Source organism: Ranitomeya imitator, chromosome 2 (assembly GCF_032444005.1).
Source record: "Ranitomeya imitator isolate aRanImi1 chromosome 2, aRanImi1.pri, whole genome shotgun sequence".
Classification (NCBI taxonomy): Eukaryota; Metazoa; Chordata; class Amphibia; order Anura; family Dendrobatidae; genus Ranitomeya; species Ranitomeya imitator.
The window spans coordinates 258,299,616-258,323,566 of NC_091283.1; the positions used below are offsets into that span (position 1 = coordinate 258,299,616).

A 23,951-nucleotide genomic window follows, 5' to 3' on the forward strand; every position below is an offset into this window, starting at 1 on the left:
GGTCATTATACAGTATTGAGCATCATGTGTGGCCATTATACAGTATGGAGCATCATGTGCGGTCCTTATACAGTATGGAGCATCATGTGCGGCTATTATACAGTATCTATTATACAGTATGGAGCATCATGTGTGGCCATTATACAGTATGGAGCATCATGTGCGGTCATTATACAGTATTATTGAGCATCATGTGCGGTCATTATACAGTATGGAGAATCATGTGTGGCCATTATACAGTATGGAGCATCATGTGCGGTCATTATACAGTATGGAGCATCATGTGCGGTCATTATACACTATGGAGCATCATGTGTGGTCATTATACAGTATGGAGCATCATGTGCGGTCATTATACAGTATGGAGCATCATGTGCGGTCATTATACAGTATGGAGCATGATGTGCAGTCATTATACAGTATTGAGCATCATGTGGGGCCATTATACAGTATTGAGCATCATGTGGGGTCATTATACAGTATTGAGCATCATGTGTGGCCATTATACAGTATGAAGCATCATGTGCGGTCCTTATACAGTATGGAGCATCATGTGCGGCTATTATACAGTATCTATTATACAGTATGGAGCATCATGTGCGGTCATTATACAGTATTATTGAGCATCATGTGCGGTCATTATACAGTATGGAGAATCATGTGCGGTCATTATACAGTATGGAGCATCATGTGCGGTCATTATACACTATGGAGCATCATGTGTGGTCATTATACAGTATGGAGCATCATGTGCGGTCATTATACAGTATGGAGCATCATGTGCGGTCATTATACAGTATGGAGCATCATGTGCGGTCATTATACACTATGGAGCATCATGTGTGGTCATTATACAGTATGGAGCATCATGTGCGGTCATTATACAGTATGGAGCATCATGTGCGGTCATTATACAGTATGGAGCATGATGTGCGGTCATTATACAGTATTATTGAGCATCATGTGCGGTCATTATACAGTATGGAGAATCATGTGCGGTCATTATACAGTATGGAGCATCATGTGCGGTCATTATACACTATGGAGCATCATGTGTGGTCATTATACAGTATGGAGCATCATGTGCGGTCATTATACAGTATGGAGCATCATGTGCGGTCATTATACAGTATGGAGCATCATGTGCGGTCATTATACAGTATGGAGCATCATATGCGGTCATTATACAGTATGGAGCATCATGTGTGGCCATTATGGAGCATCATGTGCGGTCATTATACAATATGGAGCATCATGTGTGGTCATTATACAGTATGGAGCATCATGTGTGGCCATTATACAGTATGGAGCATCATGTGGGGCCATTATACAGTATTGAGCATCATGTGGGGTCATTATACAGTATTGAGCATCATGTGGGGCCATTATACAGTATTGAGCATCATGTGGGGTCATTATACAGTATTGAGCATCATGTGGGGCCATTATACAGTATTGAGCATCATGTGGGGTCATTATACAGTATTGAGCATCATGTGGGGCCATTATACAGTATTGAGCATCATGTGTGGCCATTATACAGTATTGAGCATCACGTGGGGTCATTATACAGTATTGAGCATCATGTGGGGCCATTATACAGTATGGAGCATCATGTGTGGCCATTATACAGTATGGAGCATCATGTGTGGCCATTATACAGTATTGAGCATCATGTGGGGTCATTATACAGTATTGAACATCATGTGTGGCCATTATACAGTATTGAGCATCATGTGGTCATGTGGGGTCGTTATACAGTATGGAGCACTGTGTGGCCATTATACAGTATCGAGCACTGTGTGGCCATATTTTTTTTTTATAATTATTCTTTATGAACAGTGTGATCAGCAGTGCTAAATGGGTGTGGTTGAGACATGGATATGGGTGTGACTAGTGAATGGGTGTGGTCAGAGGTGTGTCCCAAAATTTGCTGCGGCGCGCAACGCAAACTTTGTCCCTCTTTCCCAACTTCAAAAGTTGGGAGGTATGGTAATATGTGGTCTGGAAATGGTGCGGTGGTATTTGTCCCTTGTATGTGCTATTATTCGATCACTGTGGTTGTAATTTGTGGTCTGGTCATGGTGCGGTGGTATTTGTTCCTTGTATGTGATATTATTGGTCAAGATATACCTAAATTGTATTGCAGATTTTAACAAATATTTCCTAGGTTACAGTAGAGTAGGGCCCGGCCCTTTTTCTGGAATAATCTGGTTCGGGTATATCATGACCCCCGTCACGTGACCCCCGTCACGTGACCGGGGGGGCCCACAGTGTGTGAACAGCCCGGGGCCCTGGCTACCCTTAATCCACCCCTGACTGCACATCATGCTCCATACTGTATAATGACCGCACATGATGCTCCATACTGTATAATGACCGCACATGATGCTCCATACTGTATAATGACCACACATGATGCTCCATAGTGTATAATGACCGCACATGATGCTCCATACTGTATAATGACCGCACATGATTCTCCATACTGTATAATGACCGCACATGATGCTCAATAATACTGTATAATGACCGCACATGATGCTCCATACTGTATAATAGATACTGTATAATAGCCGCACATGATGCTCCATACTGTATAAGGACCGCACATGATGCTCCATACTGTATAATGGCCACACATGATGCTCAATACTGTATAATGACCCCACATGATGCTCAATACTGTATAATGGCCCCACATGATGCTCAATACTGTATAATGACTGCACATCATGCTCCATACTGTATAATGACCGCACATGATGCTCCATACTGTATAATGACCGCACATGATGCTCCATACTGTATAATGACCACACATGATGCTCCATAGTGTATAATGACCGCACATGATGCTCCATACTGTATAATGACCGCACATGATGCTCCATACTGTATAATGGCCACACATGATTCTCCATACTGTATAATGACCGCACATGATGCTCAATAATACTGTATAATGACCGCACATGATGCTCCATACTGTATAATGGCCACACATGATGCTCCATACTGTATAATAGATACTGTATAATAGCCGCACATGATGCTCCATACTGTATAAGGACCGCACATGATGCTCCATACTGTATAATGGCCACACATGATGCTCAATACTGTATAATGACCCCACATGATGCTCAATACTGTATAATGGCCCCACATGATGCTCAATACTGTATAATGACTGCACATCATGCTCCATACTGTATAATGACCGCACATGATGCTCCATACTGTATAATGACCGCCCATGATGCTCCATACTGTATAATGACCACACATGATGCTCCATAGTGTATAATGACCGCACATGATGCTCCATAGTGTATAATGACCGCACATGATGCTCCATACTGTATAATGGCCACACATGATTCTCCATACTGTATAATGACCGCACATGATGCTCAATAATACTGTAATGACCGCACATGATACTCCATACTGTATAATGGCCACACATGATGCTCCATACTGTATAATAGATACTGTATAATAGCCGCACATGATGCTCCATACTGTATAAGGACCGCACATGATGCTCCATACTATATAATGGCCACACATGATGCTCAATACTGTATAATGACCCCACATGATGCTCAATACTGTATAATGGCCCCACATGATGCTCAATACTGTATAATGACTGCACATCATGCTCCATACTGTATAATGACCGCACATGATGCTCCATACTGTATAATGACCGCACATGATGCTCCATAATGTATAATGACCACACATGATGCTCCATAGTGTATAATGACCGCACATGATGCTCCATACTGTATAATGACCGCACATGATGCTCCATACTGTATAATGACCGCACATGATGCTCCATACTGTATAATGGCCACACATGATTCTCCATACTGTATAATGACCGCACATGATGCTCAATAATACTGTATAATGACCGCACATGATGCTCCATACTGTATAATCGCCACACATGATGCTCCTTACTGTATATTGGCCGCACATGATAATGGCCACACATAGCTACTCCTACACACGCGGCTGCGCTCCGTAAACTTTGCATACACGGCTCCGCTCCGTACACATGGCTCCACTCCATACATCTCATACACACACGGCTCCGCTCCGTACACATTCAGCTCCGCTCCATACACCTCATACACGGCTCCGCTCCATACACCTCATACACACACGGCTCCGCTCCATACATCTCGTACACACGGCACTACTCCGTACACCTCATACACACATCGCTCCGCTCCATACACATTGCACAAACTGCTCCGCATACCTTGCACACACACAGCTCCGCTGCGTACACCTCATACACATACGGCTCCTCTCCATACATCTCGTACACACACGGCACTACTCCGTACACCTCATACACACGTGGCTGTGCTCCGTACACCTCATACACACGCGGCTGTGCTCCATACACCTCGTACACACGCAGCAGTGCTCCGTACACCTCGTACACACGGCTCCGCTCCGTACACCTCGTACACACGCGGCTGTGCTCCGTACACCTCGTACACATGGCTCCGTACACCTCTTACACACGACTCCGCTCCGTACACCTTGTACACATGCGGCTGTGCTCCGTACACCTTGTACACATGGCTCCGTACACCTCTTACACACAACTCCGCTCCGTACACCTCGTACACACGCGGCTGCGCTCCGTACACCTCGTACACACGACTCCACTCCGTACACCTTTCACATGCTGCTCCGCTCCGTACACCTCGTACACACGCGGCTGTGCTCCGTACACCTCGTACACACGCGGCTGTGCTCCGCACACCTCGTACACACGGCTCCGCTCCGTACACCTCGTACACACGCGGCTGTGCTCCGTACACATGCGGCTCTGCTCTGTACACCTCGTACACATGCGGCTGTGCTCTGTACACCTCGTACACATGGCTCCGTACACCTCTTACACACGACTCCGCTCCGTACACCTTGTACACACGCGGCTGTGCTCCGTACACCTCGTACACATGCGGCTCTGCTCTGTACACCTCGTACACATGCGGCTGTGCTCTGTACACCTCGTACACATGGCTCCGTACACCTCTTACACACGACTCCGCTCCGTACACCTTGTACACATGCGGCTGCGCTCCGTACACCTTGTACACATGGCTCTGTACACCTCTTACACACGACTCCACTCCGTACACCTTGTACACACGCGGCTGCGCTCCGTACACCTCTTACACACGACTCCGCTCCGTACACCTTGTACACATGCGGCTGTGCTCCGTACACCTTGTACACATGGCTCCGTTCACCTCTTACACACGACTCCGCTCCGTACACCTTGTACACATGCGGCTGTGCTCCGTACACCTTGTACACATGGCTCCGTACACCTCTTACACACAACTCCGCTCCGTGCACCTCGTACACACGCGGCTGCGCTCCGTACACCTCGTACACACGCGGCTGTGCTCCGTACACCTCGTACACACGCGGCTGTGCTCCGTACACCTCGTACACACGACTCCACTCCGTACACCTTTCACATGCTGCTCCGCTCCGTACACCTCGTACACACGCGGCTGTGCTCCGTACACCTCGTACACACGGCTCCGCTCCGTACACCTCGTACACATGCGGCTGTGCTCCGTACACCTCGTACACATGGCTCCGTACACCTCTTACACACGACTCCGCTCCGTACACCTTGTACACATGCGGCTGCGCTCCGTACACCTTGTACACATGGCTCCGTACACCTCTTACACACGACTCCGTACACCTCTTACACACGACTCCACTCCGTACACCTTGTACACACGCGGCTGCGTCCGTACACCTCTTACACACGACTCCGCTCCGTACACCTTGTACACATGCGGCTGTGCTCCGTACACCTTGTACACATGGCTCCGTTCACCTCTTACACACGACTCCGCTCCGTACACCTTGTACACATGCGGCTGTGCTCCGTACACCTTGTACACATGGCTCCGTACACCTCTTACACACAACTCCGCTCCGTACACCTCGTACACACGCGGCTGCGCTCCGTACACCTCGTACACACGCGGCTGTGCTCCGTACACCTCGTACACACGCGGCTGTGCTCCGTACACCTCGTACACACGACTCCACTCCGTACACCTTGTACACACGCGGCTGTGCTCCGTACACCTCTTACACACAACTCCGCTCCGTACACCTCGTACACACGCGGCTGTGCTCCGTACACCTCGTACACACGCGGCTGTGCTCCGTACACCTCGTACACATGCGGCTCTGCTCTGTACACCTCGTACACACGCGGCTGTGCTCCGTACACCTCGTACACATGGCTCCGTACACCTCTTACACACGACTCCGCTCCGTACACCTTGTACACATGCGGCTGTGCTCCGTACACCTTGTACACATGGCTCCGTACACCTCTTACACACGACTCCGCTCCGTACACCTTGTACACATGCGGCTGCGCTCCGTACACCTTGTACACATGGCTCCGTACACCTCTTACACACGACTCCGCTCCGTACACCTTGTACACAAGCGGCTGCGCTCCGTACACCTCGTACACACGCGGCTGTGCTCCGTACACCTTGTACACATGGCTCCGTACACCTCTTACACACGACTCCGCTCTGTACACCTCGTACACACGCGGCTGCGCTCCGTACACCTCGTACACACGCGGCTGTGCTCCGTACACCTTGTACACACAACTCCGCTCCGTACACCTCATACACACGCTGCTCTGCTCCGTACACCTCGTACACACGCGGCTGCGCTCCGTACACCTCATGCACACGGCTCCGTACACATCGTACACACACGACTCCGCTGCATAGACCTTTCACACGCTGCTCTGATCCATACACCTCGTACACACACGGCTCTGCTACATCCACCCTGTAAACACCTCCTGACCTGAGACCTCACACATAAGCTGCCTTACCCTCCTCCGGCGCCATGGCAACCAGCAAAGTCCTGTACACGGAGGTCCTCCTCCCGATCATGTGACCCCTGACTCCTCCCATCCTGTGACCTCATCACAGGTCCTGTGCACAGAGCAGCCATTATGTGGTGTGCTGCTGTGCAGGCCTGGTGCAGGGACTCGGAGCTCTCAGCTGACCGGCTGATACACGCACCTCCCAACCAATGCGGGCCCCCTCTCTCTGCCCACCGGGTCCGGGGGCACACAAATGCCGGCGGGCATTCAGACACTTAGTGGAGGGTCAATCTGTGCGGTAGCCCAGGGCCCCCCCAGACCACTGGGCCCTGGGCTACCGCCCATATTGACCCTCTGATAATCCGCCCCTGTGTGCAGTCATTATACAGTATGGAGCATCATGTGCGGCCATTATACAGTATGGAACATCATGTACGGTCATTATACAGTATGGAGCATCATGTGTGGCCATTATACAGTATGGAGCATCATGTGCTGTCATTATACAGTATGGAGCATCATGTGCTGTCATTATACAGTATGGAGCATCATGTGCAGTCATTATACAGTATGGAGCATCATGTGCTGTCATACAGTGTGGAGCATCATGTGCCGTCATTATACAGTATGGAGCATCATGTGCGGCTATTATACAGTATGGAGCATCATATGCGGTCATTATACAGTATGGAGCATCATGTGTGGCCATTATGGAGCATCATGTGCGGTCATTATACAATATGGAGCATCATGTGTGGTCATTATACAGTATGGAGCATCATGTGTGGCCATTATACAGTATGGAGCATCATGTGGGGCCATTATACAGTATTGAGCATCATGTGGGGTCATTATACAGTATTGAGCATCATGTGGGGCCATTATACAGTATTGAGCATCATGTGGGGTCATTATACAGTATTGAGCATCATGTGGGGCCATTATACAGTATTGAGCATCATGTGGGGCCATTATACAGTATTGAGCATCATGTGTGGCCATTATACAGTATTGAGCATCACGTGGGGTCATTATACAGTATTGAGCATCATGTGGGGCCATTATACAGTATGGAGCATCATGTGTGGCCATTATACAGTATGGAGCATCATGTGTGGCCATTATACAGTATTGAGCATCATGTGGGGTCATTATACAGTATTGAACATCATGTGTGGCCATTATACAGTATTGAGCATCATGTGGTCATGTGGGGTCGTTATACAGTATGGAGCACTGTGTGGCCATTATACAGTATCGAGCACTGTGTGGCCATATTTTTTTTTTATAATTATTCTTTATGAACAGTGTGATCAGCAGTGCTAAATGGGTGTGGTTGAGACATGGATATGGGTGTGACTAGTGAATGGGTGTGGTCAGAGGTGTGTCCCAAAATTTGCTGCGGCGCGCAACGCAAACTTTGTCCCTCTTTCCCAACTTCAAAAGTTGGGAGGTATGGTAATATGTGGTCTGGAAATGGTGCGGTGGTATTTGTCCCTTGTATGTGCTATTATTCGATCACTGTGGTTGTAATTTGTGGTCTGGTCATGGTGCGGTGGTATTTGTTCCTTGTATGTGATATTATTGGTCAAGATATACCTAAATTGTATTGCAGATTTTAACAAATATTTCCTAGGTTACAGTAGAGTAGGGCCCGGCCCTTTTTCTGGAATAATCTGGTTCGGGTATATCATGACCCCCGTCACGTGACCCCCGTCACGTGACCGGGGGGGCCCACAGTGTGTGAACAGCCCGGGGCCCTGGCTACCCTTAATCCACCCCTGATTATACCAGGCAATGCAGGAGCTCCGCTTTTCTCTCTTCTTCTGATGGGCGGGGAGAGGCGGAGCTTAAATCCGGCATGCAGCGATGCTCAGAAGAGAGAGACTGTCTGAGTCAGGGGCCCACCGGGGGATCCTCCGGTACCCCGGTGGGCCAGTCCGAGCCTGCCGCCTGCTCAGGCCCCCCAGCACTCGGCGCCCAGCGACAATAGGTGAGTATGGTTTTTTTTTTTATATATCGCAGCAGCATACGGGCCATATACAATGGAGCATCTTATGGGGGCCATCAACCATAATGGAGCAGTGTACGGGGGCATATATTATGGAGCATCTTATGGGGGCCATAAACCATAATGGAGCAGTGTACGGGGGCATACACACTGGAGCGTCTTATGCGGGTCATAAACCTTTATGGAGCAGTGTACGGGGGCATACACACTGGAGCGTCTTATGGGGGTCATAAACCTTTATGGAGCAGTTTATGGGGGCATACACTATAGAGCATCTTATGGGGGCCATAAACCTTTATGGAGCATCTTATGGGGGCCATAAACCATAATGGAGCAGTGTACGGGGGCATATACTATGGAGCATCTTATGGGGGCCATCAACCATACTGGAGCAGCGTATGGGGCATATGGATGGGAGAAGCAAATTAAAGAATGGTGGCGCAGGATGGGAGCAGCACATGACAGGATGGTGGCGCAGGATGGGAGCAGCACATGACAGAACGGTGGCGCAGGATGGGAGCAGCACATGACAGAACGGGGGCACAGGATGGGTGCAGAACATGTCAGAATGGAGGCGCAGGATGGGAGCAGCACATGTCAGAATGGAGGCGCAGGATGGGAGCAGCACATGACAGAATGGGGGCGCAGGATGGGTGCAACACATGACAGAATGGGGGCGCAAGATGGGTGCAACACATGGCAGGATGGGGGTGCAGGATGGGTGCAGCACATGACAGGATGGGGACGCAGGATGGAGCAGCACATGTCAGAATGGGGGTGCAGGATGGGAGCAGCACATGTCAGAATGGGGGTGCAGGATGGGAGCAGCACATGTCAGAATGGGGATGCAGGATGGGTGCAGCACATGACTGGATGGGGACGCAGGATGGAGCAGCTCATGACAAGATGGGGACGCAGGATGGAGCAGCACATACCAGGATGGAGACCATATACCAATATAAATGCTCGCCACCCGGGCGTAGAACTGGTTCAATAGCTAGTATATTATATAGAGGGGAGGTGACACACAGGTATATACAGTATATAGAGGAGGAGGGGACATACAGGTATATACTATATACAGGGGAGATGGCATACAGGTGTATACTATATACAGGGGAGAGGACACACAGGTATATATTATATAGAGGGGAGGTGACACACAGGTATATACAGTATATAGAGGAGGTGACATACAGGTATATACTATATACAGGGGAGAGGACACACAGGTATATATTATATAGAGGGGAGATGACACACAGGTATATACTATATACAGGGGAGATGGCATACAGGTGTATACTATATACAGGGGAGAGGACACACAGGTATATATTATATAGAGGGGAGGTGACACACAGGTATATACAGTATATAGAGGAGGAAGTGACATACAGGTATATACTATATACAGGGGAGAGGACATACAGGTGCAGCGCCCCAGAGATCTGGTCATTGCAGTATGACGCTCTGCCACTAAGGGGAGTGATGGTGCGTCCGATGGCACTAAAGAGTTCTCCTGACCAGGTATCACCAGAACACTTTACACTTCACACTCCGGCCACTAGGGGGAGCAAAAGGCTTTATTTATTGGTCCACTCCTCACACTGGTAAAACTAGGGGTCGGGGAGGAAGTTAGTCAGAAGCTGACTGGGTTGGATTCAGGCAACATCCCGTGGCAGGGGGTGTTGCAGGGAGAAGACACAGGGGGGTCCCTGTCAGGCGTGGGAACCTGGCAGGTGCCTAGCGAACAGAACAGAACTTAACGGAACCGCACCTGCACACCCCGCGGCGGTATCCAAGAGAGAGACACGAAGGGAAGGATATTGTGGAACAGTGTAAACGAGATCAAGCACAAAGGAGTACCAGTAGGAGTCGTGCCGTGAGACCAAGGCAACATCCTACTGAGGCGTATAGCCGGTGGCCGGAACACCACGGGAGTAACTGACTCTAGGCCTTACTCCGAACTCCGCAGGACAGTTAATTATAGGTTGGCTGTCTCACCTAAACACCTACGAAGACATAGGGGGCAACTGTGGGAGAGGGGCGTCTCTAGGGTCCCGGAAGAACTCCAGGCCTTCCCGTCATATGGGTGCGTCCTAGCCATAACATATCTGGGGGACGTTGAACTAGTAACATCTGGAACTAAAGAAAGAGAGAGCTGTAGAAAACGAACGAACGAGAACAGTAGTTGTGAGGACTATTCCGAATGCTCAGCAGGGTAGGACTACAACACAAACAGGCGCTAGTGGTAGGCAACAATTTCCATCTGCGAAGGAAACTCTGGATGTGCCCATCGGACCGGCCGGTCTCCGACAGCCCTGTTAAGCGTGCTCTGGATTGTGGATCCTGAAGTCTTCAGTAAAGCGGTAAAGAGACTGCAACCCTGTGTCCTCGTTATTGACTGCACCTCACACCATCACCATCCACCTTACTGGGAAGCCCTGGGGACATACTTCACCTGTGGGAAGGTATACCATCCAGCTGCCATTCCATCACCCCAGCGGACCCCACAGCAGCGTCGGTCACCCTGCCCGAACACCACAGGTGGCGTCACGAACCCTTGACAGACTGTACTACCTTTCTTGGATGCCCCTTAGCAGGGTCGCGGACCGGGTCTAGCCACCGTGACAGCCTCAGAACCGAACCAGAGAGGCCCGGTACCGAGAACTCGTGGCCCTGTGTCTGGGGGCGCTCCACAGGTATATACTATATACAGGGGAGATGACATACAGGTATGTACTATATAAAGGAGGAGATGATATACAGGTAAATACTATATACAGATGATATTCAGAAATGCTTCCAGGGGTCTTCCCCATGATGTTCCCGTGTCATTTGAGCACTGTTCCCATTGATTTCTGACTTTTTTTAGACACTAAAAGGACCCCCCGGGGAATTGCGGCAAAAATGCTCGGATTTCCCACAGACTTACATTGGGCTCATTGCTCGGGTCGAGTACCCGAGTATTCCAATTTGCTCGACCCGAGCATCGAGCACCCGAGCATTTTAGTGCTCGCCCATCACTAAACTATACACACAGGAATTTGTGTCAAGTGTGCAGTATATAATATAGTATATATCGGGTATGAAAAGAATAGTTTCCCGATGTGATATAAATAAACTATGTGTTATTATAGTAGAAATGTATGAAAACTGTATTATAAATAAGAGTGATAAATATGACAATGACATTTATGAAAGTATTAGAAGTATGGTAAAAATATAAAAATAATTAAGATCCCCAATGAACAGACAAATACAATGTATTATGAATATGACAATAAACTGTTATAATAAACTAGCTATTGAACCCGTTCTACGCCCGGGTGGTGAGCATTTATATTGGTATATGGTCTCCATCCTGGTATGTGCTGCTCCATCCTGCGCCACCATCCTGTCATGTGCTGCTCCCATCCTGTGCCCCCATTCTGACATGTGCTGCTCCCATCCTGCGCCTCCATTCTGACATGTGCTGCACCCATCCTGCGTCCCCATCCTGTCATGTGCTGCTCCCATCCTGCGCCCCCATTCTGACATGTGCTGCTCCATCCTGCGTCCCCATCCTGTCATGTACTGCTCCCATCCTGCGCCCCCATTCTGACATGTGCTGCACCCATCCTGCGTTCCCATCCTGCGTCCCCATCTTGTCATGTGCTGCTCCAATCCTGTGCCCCCATTCTGACATGTGCTGCTCCCATCCTGCGCCTCTATTCTGACATGTGCTGCACCCATCCTGCGTCCCCATCCTGTCATGTGCTGCTCCCATCCTGCGCCCCCGTTCTGTCATGTGCTGCCCTATTCTGTCATGTGCTGCTCCCATCCTGCGCCCCCGTTCTGTCATGTGCTGCTCCCATCCTGCGCCACCGTTCTTTAATTTGCTGCTCCCATCCATATGCCCCATACGCTGCTCAATAAAGGTTTATGGCCCCCATAAAATGATCCATAGTATATGCCATGTACACTGCTCCTTAAAGGTTGATGGCCCCCATAAGATGCTCCATAGTATATGCCCCCGTACACTGCTCCATAAAGGTTTATGGCCCCCATAAGATGCTCCATAGTGTATGCCCCGTACGCTGTTCCATAAAGGTTTATGGCCCCCATAAGATGCTCCATGGTATATGCCCCCATACACTGTTCCATTATGATTTATTGCCCCATAAGATGCTCCATTATGGTTTATGGCCCCATAAGATGCTCCATTGTATATTCCCCATATGCTGCTGCAATATATAAAAAAATAAATAAATACCATACTCACCTATGGTCGCTGGGCGCCGAGTGCTGGGGGGCCTGAGCAGGCGGGGACACCGCGCTGTGGGGGTCAGGTGCCGGTATCGCCGCCAGCTCAGGCCCTCCAGCACTTATATATTCACCTGGCCCCGTTCCACCACTGCGCGCCGCCATCTTCCCGGTCTCCTGGCTGTGACTGTTCAGTCAGAGGGCGGCGCCGGCGCGCATTAAGCGCGTCATCGCGCCCTCTGAACTGAAGGTCACAGGCCGAGGACTGGGAAGATGGCGGCGCGCAGCGGTGGAACGGGGCCAGGTGAATATAGCGCATACTTACCCTCCTGGTGGTCCCTGCTTCTCTGCTGGAGATCGCGGTGTGCGTTCAGTGTTTACGCATACCGAGATCTCCTGGGAGCGTCACTCTGTGAGGCCCAGACTGCGCCGGCGCTTGCGCAGTCTATAAAGGCTTCGGACAGAGTGACGCTCCCAGCCTTATGTTATAGATAATACAATTTATGAAGTCAGAAAGGAGGTCACAAAAATACATCTGTGATTTCCCTGAGTCCATTTGGAGTAAGGTGTTTAGTTTATAAATCCACAAGATTTCTCTCTGATGTCGTTGTCCAGTGCGATTCTGAGCCTGTGGGGGAATCTCCTCTGTGGGGAATATTTTCCGTTGTTTTATTGTGTTTGATGGTGCAGTGGCGTGAAAGCCCATGTTTGAGAAAACCCTATTGGATCTTGGGACGGTGAGAGTTCAGCCTTTTGTGGGGGGTTGGGTCGTCCTTCCCACATATACATTCTGACATTAGCATATAATCACATAGATGACAGAACTGGTGGAACATGACATGGGACTTTTCATAGGGAAAATGTCACCTGTAGAAAAAAGGGTGAATTCAGAGAGACCATGGCAGATCGCAGGACAACAAAGACAATTTGTCAGATCGCATGTAATGACTTTATTCAGAAGACGCCACTTTTAGTGAATCTTCCATCTTCTTTTTTATCTTTCTTGGTGCTAGGACATTTTTTAATGGAGTCGAAATGTCAAAAACGGATTGCTAGGTAATGTTATTCCCACTCCAGCTGTCTGACATGCTCACCATGCTCCTCCAGAGTACGTGAGGAACTCAATACATCACCCAGGAAAATTACCACAAATCTACCAATCAGTGAGAAAAAATATAATTAATGACATTTTCAAAGACTGACGAAGCATTGGTTACCGCGAATGGCAGCATCAAATGTTCAATCTGCCCCTCAGGTGTATTGTGTGCGGTCTTCCATCCGTCACCATGGCGATATGTATAAGGTTATATGCCCCTCTCACGGTAAGTCTGTAAAACCATTTATCTCCAGGTAATTGGCTAAACAGGTCAGGTGTAAGGGGTAAAGGATCAGGAAGGTGAGCTGTGATTTTATTACTATCTCTGAAGTCCAAGCATGGACGCCGCCCTCCATCCTATTAACAAAACCCCACAGTGACTGGAGAGGGGCATGGCCGTATATGACCCTTAGCCGGACACTGGAAGGGGGTAAATAAGCGAGATTTCGGCATTTTAGCTCCTGGTATGGAGGCGATAGCACAATCATATGCCGCCATATACTAGACGTCCGGTAACCGGTAATAATTCCCTCATGTGTGGGGTCTATTTGTCTCCAGAGAAATCACACGTTACATTCCACACAGAACATTGTGTAGAAAAGGCGGCGCGAGGTAATTGTGCCAGTAGTGAGGGCGAATAATGGCGGAAATGTCACTGACTGAGGAGAAGTCTCCATGTAACGTCTTCACTGCGGATCACGTGACCCCTGACTCCTCCCCCCTGTGACCTCATCACAGGTCCTGTGCGCACAGAGCAGCCATATATGTGGAGTGCGGCTCTGCAGGTGGAGGTATGTGGAGATTCCCCATTACTGAGCGCGGGGGGGACATTAACCCCTTCTGCACTGAGACTCTTTATAAGAATCATAACGTTGTTGTTCTGTTTCCTGTAATAGATACATACGAGCCAACTATGGAGGACAGGAAGTGAGGGAGCGGATTGTTCTCCTAGTACAGGCCCCTTTCTTGGCCCCACACAGTGTAATGCCCCCATTATGCCCTGTAAGCAGGGTTCTGCCCCACACCCAGCTGCCTCGGGCACTTTACCATGAGCTGGTACCTCAGATTCTTCCCCGCACCCCTTTCCTTTGCTTGGCGCCAAATCTGTTCTGCCTTTGGGGCTCCGGCCTTTATAATATCAGTAACTGCGTCATCAAGGTCTCCTGACCAGGTGCACCCTCTAGACTCTTCCCTCCGGAAACCCTCCCTCTTCCCATTGATGTCACATGGTCCCGTCTGGACGGCAGATAGCAGTCTGTACAAATGCAGCACAGCCCTGAGGAGTCTTTTTTATGACTCTCCTTTTTACACCCCTTATGTAATATATATGATGGCGCTCACACAGTATAATGTTTCCACAGTACTGGCATCTCTCGTAAAAGGATTTTCACACTACCGCCATACCCCCACACAGTATAATGTTCTCATAGTACCGCCATACCCCCACACACAGTATAATGTTCTCATAGTACCGCCATACCCCCACACACAGTATAATGTTTCCACAGCACTGGCATCTCTCATAAAAAAGGGATTTTCACACTACTGCCATACCCCCACACACAGTATAATGTTCTCATAGTACCGCCATACCCCCACACACAGTATAATGTTCTCACAGTACTGCAATACCCCCACACAGTATAATGTTCTCATAGTACCGCCATACCCCCCCACAGTATAATGTTCTCATAGTACTGCCATACCCCCACACACAGTATAATGTTCTCATAGTACCGCCATACCCCCACACAGTATAATGTTCTCATAGTACCGCCATACCCCCACACACAGTATAATATTCCTACAGTACCGCCTTAACCCCACACACAGTATAATGTTCTCATAGTACCGCCATACCCCCACACACAGTATAATCTCATAGTACCGCCATACCCCCACACACAGTATAATGTTCTCATAGTACCGCCATACCCCCACACAGTATAATCTCATAGTACTGCCATACCCCACACACAGTATAATGTTCTCATAGTACCGCCATACCCCCACACACAGTATAATGTTCTCACAGTACCGCCATACCCCCACACACAGTATAATGTTCTCATAGTACCGCCATACCCCCAAACACAGTATAATGCTCCTACAGTACCGCCATACCCCCACACACAGTATAATGTTCTCATAGTACTGCCATACCCCCACACACAGTAGAATGTTCTCATAGTACCGCCATACCCCCACACACAGTGTAATCTTCTCATAGTACCGCCATACCCCCACACACAGTATAATGTTCTCATAGTACCGCCATACCCCCACCCACAGTATAATGTTCTCATAGTACTGCCATACCCCCACACACAGTATAATGTTCTCATAGTACCGCCATACCCCCACCCACAGTATAATGTTCTCATACTACCGCCATACCCCCACACACAGTATAATGTTCCTACAGTACCGCCATACCCCCACACACAGTATAATGTTCTCATAGTATCGCCATACCCCCACACACACCGTATAATGTTCTCATAGTATCGCCATACCCCCACACACACCGTATAATGTTCTCATAGTATCGCCATACCCCCACACACAGTATAATGTTCTCATAGTACCACCATACCCCCACACACAGTATAAAGTTCCCACAATAGTGGCTTCCCACAGACATAGGATAATGTTTCCACATGACTGGGATCCCCCTCACACACAGTATAATGTCCCCACAGTACTGTCATCCCCCCTCTTTCTAATGTTCCCACAGTACTGCCCCCTACATACACAATATGGTACCATCCACCTCACTGACTACCTCCGACCACCGACAATTAATAAATACTCACTTAGCCTCATTCTTGGCGCAGATACTAATGAACCCAGGATCTATGAGATATTTACCATATGATAGTTGGATAGGCAGGAGTGTATCATCCATAAAGGTAGCCCACTCGGTTGCTATGAATTGACAGGGCTCGGTGGGGTGTGGTATTGGTCACCCTCTCCTTCCCATCATCACAATTTCAGCGATATCCACTAAAGGGCAAGTGGGAAGAGAGATGCTAAGTGCCAGAATTGGTGCATCTTAGAGATGTGCCTTTTCTGGAGCGGCTGAGAGCTGATGTTTTTATACTAGGGGGGCGCAGTATCCATGGCCCCTTCCTAGGCTATTATCAACCCGCAACTGCCTGCATAGCCTTTGCTGGTTATTAAATACTAGATGGTGGCCCGATTTGAACGCATCGGGTATTCTAGAATATGCATGTCCACCTAGTATATTGCACAGCCCACGTAGTATATTGCCCAGCCTTGTAGTATATTGCACAGCCACGTAATATATTGCCCAACCACGTAGTATATTGCCCGGCCACGTAGTATATTGCCCAGTGACGTAGTATATTGCCCAGTCACGTAGTATATTGGCCAGCCACGTAGTATATTGCCCAGTCACGTAGTATATTGCCCAGTCACGTAGTATATTGCCCAGTCACGTAGTATATTGCCCAGTCATGTAGTATATTGCCCAGTCACGTAGTATATTGCCCAGTCACGTAGTATATTGCCCAGTCACGTAGTATATTGCCCAGTCACGTAGTATATTGCCCAGTCACGTAGAATATTGCCCACCCACGTAGTATATTGCCCAGCCACATAGTACAGGTCCTTCTCAAAAAATTAGCATATAGTGTTAAATTTCATTATTTACCATAATGTAATGATTACAATTAAACTTTCATATATTATAGATTCATTATCCACCAACTGAAATTTGTCAGGTCTTTTATTGTTTTAATACTGATGATTTTGGCATACAACTCCTGATAACCCAAAAAACCTGTCTCAATAAATTAGCATATTTCACCCATCCAATCAAATAAAAGTGTTTTTTAATAACAAACAAAAAAACCAACAAATAATAATGTTCAGTTATGCACTCAATACTTGGTCGGGAATCCTTTGGCAGAAATGACTGCTTCAATGCGGCGTGGCATGGAGGCAATCAGCCTGTGACACTGCTGAGATGTTATGGAGGCCCAGGATGCTTCAATAGCGGCCTTAAGCTCATCCAGAGTGTTGGGTCTTGCGTGTCTCAACTTTCTCTTCACAATATCCCACAGATTCTCTATGGGGTTCAGGTCAGGAGAGTTGGCAGGCCAATTGAGCACAGTAATACCATGGTCAGTAAACCATTTACCAGTGGTTTTGGCACTGTGAGCAGGTGCCAGGTCGTGCTGAAAAATGAAATCTTCATCTCCATAAAGCATTTCAGCCGATGGAAGCATGAAGTGCTCCAAAATCTCCTGATAGCTAGCTGCATTGACCCTGCCCTTGATGAAACACAGTGGACCAACACCAGCAGCTGACATGGCACCCCACACCATCACTGACTGTGGGTACTTGACACTGGACTTCAGGCATTTTGGCATTTCCTTCTCCCCAGTCTTCCTCCAGACTCTGGCACCTTGATTTCCGAATGACATGCAAAATTTGCTTTCATCAGAAAAAAGTACTTGGGACCACTTAGCAACAGTCCAGTGCTGCTTCTCTGTAGCTCAAAAGTGGCTTTACCTGGGGAATGCGGCACCTGTAGCCCATTTCCTGCACACGCCTGTGCACGGTGGCTCTGGATGTTTCCACACCAGACTCAGTCCACTGCTTCCTCAGGTTCCCCAAGGTCTGGAATCGGTCCTTCTCCACAATCTTCCTCAGGGTCCGGTCTCCTCTTCTGGTTGTACAGCGTTTTCTGCCACATTGTTTCCTTCCAACAGACTTACCATTGAGGTGCCTTGATACAGCACTCTGGGAACAGCCTATTTGTTGAGAAATTTCTTTCTGGGTCTTACCCTCTTGCTTGAGGGTGTCAATGATGGCCTTCTTGACATCTGTCAGGTCGCTAGTCTTACCCATGATGGGGGTTTTGAGTAATGAACCAGGCAGGGAGTTTATAAAAGCCTCAGGTATCTTTTGCATGTGTTTAGAGTTAATTAGTTGATTCAGAAGATTAGGGTAATAGGTCGTTTAGAGAACCTTTTCTTGATATGTTAATTTATTGAGACAGGTTTTTTGGGTTATCAGGAGTTGTATGCCAAAATCATCAGTATTAAAAGAATAAAAGACCTGACAAATTTCAGTTGGTGGATAATGAATCTATAATATATGAAAGTTTAATTGTAATCATTACATTATGGTAAATAATGAAATTTAACACTATATGCTAATTTTTTGAGAAGGACCTGTATATTGCCGAGCTGCGTAGTATATTGCACAGCCACGTAGTATATTGCCTAGTGACGTAGTATATTGCCCAGCCACGTAGTATATTTCCCAGTTACGTAATATATTGCCTAGTGACGTAGTGTATTGCGCAGCCACATAGTATATTGCCCATTGACGTAGTATATTGCCCATTGACGTAGTATATTGCCCAGCCACGTAGTATATTGCCCAGTTACGTATATTGCCCAGTCACGTAGTATATTGCCCAGCCACGTAGTATATTACCCAGCTACGTAGTGTATTGTCCAGCCACGTAGTATATTGCCCAGCCACGTAGTATATTGCCCAGTGACGTAGTATATTGCCCAGCCACGTAGTGTATTTCCCAGTGACGTAGTATATTGCCCAGCCACGTAGTATATTGCCCAGTTACGTAGTATATTGCGCAGCCACGTAGTATATTGCCCATTGACGTAGTATATTGCCCAGTCGCGTAGTATATTGCCCAGCTACGTAGTATATTGCCCAGCCAGGTTTGTCACAGGTGAAAAAATAAACATATACTCACCTTTCCGAGGTAGCCCTTGTAGTCCACGGCAGGTTCCGGTCCCAGGGTTGGTATTAGCGCAGGACCTGTGATGACGTCGCGGTCACATGACCATGACGTCATGGCAGGTCTTTGTAGCGCAGGCGCGCAGGGCCTGTGATGACGTCGCGGTCACATGACTGTGACGTCATGGCAGGTCCTTCTGCCACCGGAACCTGCAACGGAAGATGGCGGCCGGCGCGAGCTGCAATGGAGGGTGAGCATAGCAGGTTTTTTTTTTAAATTATTTTTAACATTACATTTTTTACTATTGATGCAGCATAGGCAGCGTCAATAGTAAAAAGTTTGGGACACAGGGTTAATAGCGGTGGTAACGGAGTGTGTTACCCACGGAATAACGCGGTCCGCCAGCATTAACCCTGTGTTAGCGGAGACCGGAGGGGAGTATGCGGGTGACAGGCACTGACTGCGGGGAGTAAGGAGCGGCCATTTTCTTCCGGACTGTGCCCGTCGCTGATTGGTCGCGGCAGCCATGACAGGCAGCTGGCGAGACCAATTAGCGAATGAATAACCGTGACAGAAGGACAGACAGACAGACGGAAGTGACCTTTAGACAATTATATAGTAGATAGGGGGACCCTATGTCACTTTTTTTGGGGGGTCCCCCATTTTAATAGCCACTAAAGGCTAAGTATACAGTTAAGAGCTGATATTACTAGCCTCGGAAGCTCCATGGGTATTACCCGCTTCCTAGGCTATAAACAAACTTCTGTGTGTGAATCAGCTGAGATCTAACGTGATAGAAGATTACAGTGCGGGGAAGACGGGAATCCTTCATATAGAGGCCGGTGGTGATGGAGTCAGTGACTGACTCTGGCCAAATATGTCTCTAGAGCCGTAGTAGAAGATGAAGATGTCGTCCTCATCATGAAGTAGTTATTTCTCATGTCGCGTGTAATGAATATCTCCTGCAGTATTGCTAATGCCGATTCCAGGGTCGGTAAATGAGACGAGAATTAGCGTTATGGAAGATGAGTCTATGATGAACGTATTCAGCTGCCGACTCCGAGGAGGAAACTGCTTGTTGTCTGTGGCCTAAATATATAGGATTTATTAGTGGATGTAAAGAAGGAAACTAAATACTGTAAAATAATAAATCTCCTCATGTTTCCCTTATTATCCCCAGTAATTGTATTATTACACAGGATTCTTATGATGGCTCATCTTCTCATTCAGGTCTCTACAATATCGGATCCTCTCAGTGAAGATCTTCTACAAAAGAGAATTTTCCTGATTTACCCATCAAAGATAGATATGGACAGAGACAAGATGGCGGAGAGGATATTACACCTCACCCTAGAGATCCTCTTCCGGCTTACTGGAGAGGTGAGAGATTCTGATGACGTCACATTACATCATTCTTATCTATGGCAATAACAGATGGACAGAACTGGAGAGGTGAGGACTCTGGAAATGTCTGTAGTGAGATTTATTAATGTGTCTCTCCATTACCAGGATTACACAGTGGTGAAGAAGACCTCTAGTGATCGCTGTCAGGACCCTGTGTCTGAGGGATGGGGAAGACCCCTGAGCCCAATCACGGGGCCTCCACCTCACCTCCTGATCCATGAGGACATCAATGACCAGAAGATCCTAGAACTCCTCTACAAGATGATTGAGCTGCTGACTGGAGAGGTGACACTGCTGGGAATGCTGGGACATTATACAGTAACACTATGACGGGATCGGGGGGGATGACGGTATCATTGTATGTGTCAGGTTCCTATAAGGTGTCAGGATGTCGCTGTCTATTTCTCCATGGAGGAGTGGGAGTATTTAGAAGGACACAGAGATCTGTACAAGAACGTCATAATGGAGGTTCCCCAGCCCCTCACATCTCCAGGTAATAGACAGGACTAAATACACACGGCCTATAATTATCTGTATGTAAAGAATGAATTCACCCCCTGTATGTGTTTCCTCCAGATCTATCCAGTAAGAGGACAACACCAGAGAGATGTCCCCGTCCTCTTCTTCCACAGGACTGTAACCAAGAAGATCCCAATGCTCCTCAGGATTATCAGGTAGATGGAGAGAAGGTGTCAGGAGATCTCCCCTATGATGTGTAGACGCCGGTGAAGGTCTTGTGCTCAGTCTTGTTTTATCCACCAGTATAATATGTTTTATACTTGTATAATGAGAACGGTGGAGATGGCAGGATTAGAGCTGATCATAGATGTGACTTCTCCATCTGTCGGTGACTTTTATAATATTTGTTTCAGGGTGAAGATCTGACCCATATTAATACTACAGAGACATATGTGAGGGGGGATGAGCGTTGTAAAGAAGAGATTCCTACATATGACTACCCAGGTGAGTAGAAACCACTAAATGCAGAGAAGTCACAGATTCTTCTCAGTCACCGGCTGTGGCTGCTTTATCGGTGGTGTAGTCCGGCCGTATTACCATGATCACCATTATGCCTTAGACCACAACATTCTCCTTCTATACACTGATCTGAGAGACTTCCTGATCATCACTGCGCATGACAGGAAGCCTCTCAGGTCTTAGAGACCCGAATGTCGTCATGACGACATCGGGTTTCCATGGCAGCGATCAGGACCACGCGTTATGCCACGGGATCTAGGATCCAAAGGCAGAGGGGCTGTCGTGTTATGGTCTGGTGATTATGGAGCGACATGAGACTAGCTCTGAGCAGGTGGTATCTTTACTGACCGCAGACCCTAAGCTCAACACACAACTAGAATCAGCCGTGGATAGCTCCTAACGCTCCCTATGCAACTCGTCACAGCCTAAGAGCTAACTACCCCTAAAGATAGAAACAGGAAAACTATCTTGCCTCAGAGAAAATCCCCAAAGGAAAGACAGCCCCCACATGTAATGACTGAGAGGAGAAGGAAATGACATACGTAGTATGAAACAAGATTGAGCACAGGAGGCCACTTCTAGCTAAAAAGGAAAGTACAGAAAAGAGCTCTGTGCGGTCAGTAGAAAAAACTACAAAAATTCCACCGCAGAGAAATGCAAAAATCTCCACACCTAACTAAAGGTGTGGAGGGCAAACTCTGCTGCCCAGAGCTTCCAGTTTAGCTAAATAGATCCATACTGATAAACTGGACAAATGAGCAAAAACAAGACAGTACAAAACAACAAGTCCACAATAAGTGAACTGCAAAGGACATGAAAGAACTTAGCTTATGAGAATTTGGTCAGAGTGTCAGGAAAGTCCAAAGAGCAATGACTCCAGGCAGAGACGATTGACAACTGGCATTGATTGAGGGCTAAGGCCAGCCTAATATAGCCGAGCCCAAAAGACAATCAAAGGAAACAGCTGAGAAGCTAAATCCAAGAAGCACCAATACCACAAAAGTCCACAGGAGGAGCCCAAGAGCAGAACTCACAAAGAACTAATTACAACCTAGAACGGAATTCACAACAGTACACCCCCCCCTTGAGGAGGGGTCACCGAACCCTCACCAGAGCCCCCAGGCCGATCAGGACGAGCCAAGTGAAAAGCACGAACCAAATCGGCAGCATGGACATCGGAGGCAGCAACCCAAGAATTATCCTCCTGGCCATAACCCTTCCACTTGACAAGATACTGAAGCTTCCGCCTTGAAAAACGAGAATCCAAACTTTTCTCAACCACATATTCCAACTCCCCCTCAACCAACACCGGGGCAGGAGGATCAACAGATGGAACAACGGGCTTCACATATCTCCGCAACAAAGATCTATGGAAAACATTGTGGATGGAAAAAGAAGCTGGAAGGGCCAAACGAAAAGACACAGGATTGATGATCTCAGAAATCTTGTAAGGACCAATAAACCGAGGCTTGAACTTAGGGGAAGAAACCTTCATAGGGACACCGACGGCGGTAAGCAAAACGCTGAGCCCTTTCCTGGGACA

The 23,951-nt window shown here is 48.0% G+C and overlaps 1 protein-coding gene across 2 annotated transcripts in view; it reads left to right on the forward strand.

Annotated features, from left to right (window-relative positions):
- The first annotated feature begins 15,026 nt into the window (after nt 1–15,026).
- Nucleotides 15,027–23,951, forward strand: part of LOC138662985 (oocyte zinc finger protein XlCOF6-like) — a 34,584-nt gene continuing 25,659 nt past the window's right edge. For both annotated transcript variants that reach the window (XM_069749015.1, XM_069749016.1), the window contains exons 1-6: nt 15,027–15,077; nt 21,257–21,406; nt 21,536–21,715; nt 21,800–21,923; nt 22,007–22,104; nt 22,303–22,393. In XM_069749015.1, coding sequence (XP_069605116.1) covers nt 15,051–15,077; nt 21,257–21,406; nt 21,536–21,715; nt 21,800–21,923; nt 22,007–22,104; nt 22,303–22,393 — 670 coding nt within the window. In that variant the 5' untranslated portion in view covers nt 15,027–15,050. The remainder of the gene's footprint in view (nt 15,078–21,256; nt 21,407–21,535; nt 21,716–21,799; nt 21,924–22,006; nt 22,105–22,302; nt 22,394–23,951) is intronic.